Source organism: Mizuhopecten yessoensis, unplaced genomic scaffold (genome assembly GCF_002113885.1).
Source record: "Mizuhopecten yessoensis strain PY_sf001 unplaced genomic scaffold, ASM211388v2 scaffold11185, whole genome shotgun sequence".
In the NCBI taxonomy this organism is placed as follows: Eukaryota; Metazoa; Mollusca; class Bivalvia; order Pectinida; family Pectinidae; genus Mizuhopecten; species Mizuhopecten yessoensis.
The window spans coordinates 574294-578453 of NW_018408922.1; the positions used below are offsets into that span (position 1 = coordinate 574294).

Consider the following 4160-nt stretch of genomic DNA (forward strand, 5'->3'; position numbering starts at 1 on the left):
TGATGATTTAACAAAAAAATAAAACTTTCAAAACTTAATCAACTCTCACATTACACAACCACATCGAATATAAACATTTAAAAAACTATGGGAATATTCAGTGAATCATAGTACACACATACGAATATACCAGTCTGTATGCAAACCCCATTACTGAGTATGCTGCATCCGTTCAATCATGTATGGTCAAAAAACGGGATTTTCAAAATTTTAAGTTCATGCAATTACAACCAAGAAAGGAGGAAAAACTTATTTTACCTCTTTTCAGTATAGAAACTTTCATTCTCAATGAACATTTGATATTGGTTTGAAAGTTGGAACGTCCAAGTATCCTAACAGGTTCGTTTGGTTGAACTTGAAAACGGCAAAATATAAAACGATTGCGTAGTTTTAACTGTAAAATATATTTTGTATGATCATGGTTACAACTCAACATCAATCTAGTTAAAATGATATCTTCGCATCGCTCCAATTTATTGATATGTCCTTTCCACGCGACATTCATCAGTCAATGGGTGCGATGTGAAGATCTCATTACAATAAGATTTAACAAAACATGCAACAATATATAGAAGTTATCACATTTTGATAGTCTAGGAAAGTTCTCGTTTTGTTAAATAGCTTCAGTGGGTTCAGACACAAGGAGATGAAATTTAAAGAACATGCGATTATAACGACTGTCTTTGACAGACTCAAATACTTTCTGAAATCACCAATTCCCACATAGTATTAAAGTCTGTTACTATATCTGCACAATATAATATAAATTATCACTGCAGAACATGCGTGTTAGTACAATTATTCTTTATAGGTAGGTGTTTATCTTTTAAGTGGTTATCTTGTGGTCTTCAAATCTATACACACATGATAATCAGTAAGTTACAAAGTGTGACAACCTGCTTACAACAGTTTTGATGTATCTACCTGCGAACAAGATGGTTTTTTTACCGCACCTCCTCTTTACCCTCAATTCAACATCCATTTACATACAGCAGCCCTGAACAATACATTTTTGAGATATATTACGAACAGGAGAAAATGCATGTAGAATTTTTAACTATTACAGTGTAATAGTTTATAAAGATAAATCATGTTTATGACTGTTTCACGAGTTAATATTCTGTTAATAAGCTGCAACATTTGTATATTTCTCTCGTCATTTAAAGCAAAATTCTTCTGCTGCTTAATTCATTTTTTTAAATAAATTGTAGATAATCATATTTGTCAGGTTGAATACGTTTACTAGGCCCTATATGCTTTAAGAACAAAAAGAGAGTTGTAAATAAACCACGGGCATATTCTTTATATAACAATGAGGACTGTTGTGCGTTTGTTGCTAATTTTCGAGTTAAGTGAGGGAAATAAAGATGATTTGAAGTATTAGTAGAAAGTGAGGTAGACAACAGATTATATCGGGTGAATATATATGTGTTTGCGGGAAAATTTTTAATTAAAACCCCGAATTCACCAAATCACAATGACCTCCATGGCCAACTGTCAATATTTGATCAGAATCAATACTTTGATACACTGTAATCATCAATGATTTCAAACAGCATTAACTTCTATAGAACTTAGGAAATTTTATGTTTTATATGAATATCAATTTGTAAGACAACTTCATGAGAAATTCAATAATCCTATCGAGGATTACAAAAATGTAATAAAACTTCCATCAGAATGTACTCTGGTATACTAAATCCACACATCAGAAAACCCCTTTCATTTGGACTTGTTTTTGTAATATTTAAGGGATTATGACTTATCCTGATAAATTAAATGAATCATGATTTGTCATGAATGATTATATTTTTTTATTTTATTTTTATCTTTATATAAATTTATATAAAACATTATTTAAGCTTTGAAACGTGAATATTCAGTGCTGAATATTCAATATGTCATTACCTGGTAAAAGCAAAGAATAAGTCATTTTTATAAAAGTAAAATGTAACACATTGTTACTAAACAAAACCACAGCATATCATGAATATATTTTCCTCTAAACTTATTTCCCCATGTTATACATGCTAATAAGTCTCTGTAATATACATTACCAAATACAATACAATACAAATACATCGTACATGTACAATCAATAGTCTATTGCCTATTAAGAATATCAATTTTTCAACCTATATAGCACATTATGACCTGTATGCACATGTAAAAAATAAATATTTTTAGCAACAGCTGGTGTAATTTCAAAATCAATACTAGCTTCAACACATGTAGTTTGGATTTCGAGTTTGAAAGAAACATTTATGACGCAAATACTATATGTAATGATAAACAACTGACATTATAACGACAAAACATGTGTATGAAAAACAGAAATTAGTTCCTCGATGGCCCGATTTTTTTATTTTATATATATATATACAAATCTTCTACGCTGTAGAAGCCAAGACTTTGTTATTCCTAAATTTCACTTGGGTATTTAAAATAATTTTTAACTAGAAGTGTAACAATACATTTGACAATAACAATAATTCACCTTCAAATGCAATGCATCAAATGCACACCCTTAAACTCAATAACAATCAAAATCAATAGTACATAAAAACATCAATGTTTTCAACTGTTTTACAAAAACATTCTTATGACTTTTATCTTTAGCCTACATCAACACCACTTTCCATTTCCATACCTTTTACAGTATTCCTTATAAAGACCTGTCATATCATTCTGATTTTATCCTACATATATCCAGACAAAATTGATCATACCTGGTACAACATACCGTAAAAACGGAACCTGTGGCGCGAAAAATTTATTTCCCATTTAATAAATTGGCATGAAAATTAACACCTTCAATCGTAATGACACACTGGCTATGTAACAGTATTACAGTCAAACCTGTTTAAGTGACCCCCTTAATAAATTTGAATGAAAATTAACACCTTCAATAGTAATGACACACTGGCTATGCAACAGTATTACAGTCAAACCTGTTCAAGTGACCCCCTCCTTAAGAGATCTCCTGTGTTTAGAGACCACCTTGATTTCACTGTGCATTGAACCTGTACAATGAGATCACTTGCATCACCATTTACTCATTCACCCCTGTAGACACATTTGAAATCTTCCAATTCAAAGGTTGGCATAGTTCATTATGAAATGTCAGGGGTGAATGAGTTAAGATTCCACTTCTGAGTGTGATCTCTTTACACAGGTTTGTCTATACATACTGCAGCTTCATTATGCTAACATGAACATTTTTTTTCACAATTAATATCTAAATTCTAAAATTGAAAACAGGAAAATTTCTGCACTCCCATATTTCCTTTTAACAGTATAAATATGTGTCCTACTTAAATATATGTACCGCTCACGTGTCATTTATAATAAACAAAAAATAATCTTTTAAAAAAACATTGTTCACAAGACAGGATACAGTGATTGTTCAAAAGGATACCTTGGTTAAAATGTTACTGATGATATCACAGTGAAGTTGATGACGTCGCTATCTCGGATTGTCCTGGGTCATGTGTTGAAAACCATGTGTCCGTTTGTCTGCACAGTTGAGTTGAGGCCCATACTGTAGGGCTTGTCAGAGGGGCCTTTAACACATTGCTGATATTTTAAATAAATCAGACAAGGCCACTGAAAAGCCATGCTCATTTTAGGCTCAGCTTTTGTACAGGCCAAAATCATGAAAAATATCTGTAGATATGGCAACAGAAATACCACAAACCACACGGCCACTGGAACATCTATAAAATGGTGCCATGCAGAACTGGTACCAGTTACCTCCCCTCGCTCATTGTCTACTGGTTTTGCTTTTTCTCCTTTCTGATTTTTCACAGGATCTGCCTCGTTAGGGTTGTGGTAGGCATTTACATGTTCCAGAGCAAACTGGTTGTAGTGCTCACTGAATTCAAACAAATAGTACAGCACAGAAAAGGATCCTCCTAGGAAGAATAGCACCATCAACCAAGCAATCCTCTGTCTGAACTTCATCGTCAGGTACTTCTTATCCGATACCAAAATTGTCAGGCCATCAGTCTTTTGATCTGAAATACAGTGCCGAATGTTAGAAATTTGGAATCCAAAAATGATAACAAATTTGACTCCATTCCCCCGGGCAGTGTTGTAATTAACATAAAAGAGGATCATGCGCTTTAAACTATATATGTAAATACAAGAGGCCCAATGGG

General features: G+C 32.6%; 1 protein-coding gene across 1 annotated transcript in view; it reads right to left on the reverse strand.

Annotated features, from left to right (window-relative positions):
- Positions 1-1822: 1822 nt before the first annotated feature.
- Positions 1823-4160, reverse strand: part of LOC110440597 (transmembrane protein 251-like) — a 6132-nt gene continuing 3794 nt past the window's right edge. The window contains exon 2 of the mRNA XM_021483744.1: positions 1823-4016. Within this exon, the coding sequence (XP_021339419.1) occupies positions 3487-3963 (477 nt within the window). The 5' untranslated portion in view covers positions 3964-4016 and the 3' untranslated portion in view covers positions 1823-3486. The remainder of the gene's footprint in view (positions 4017-4160) is intronic.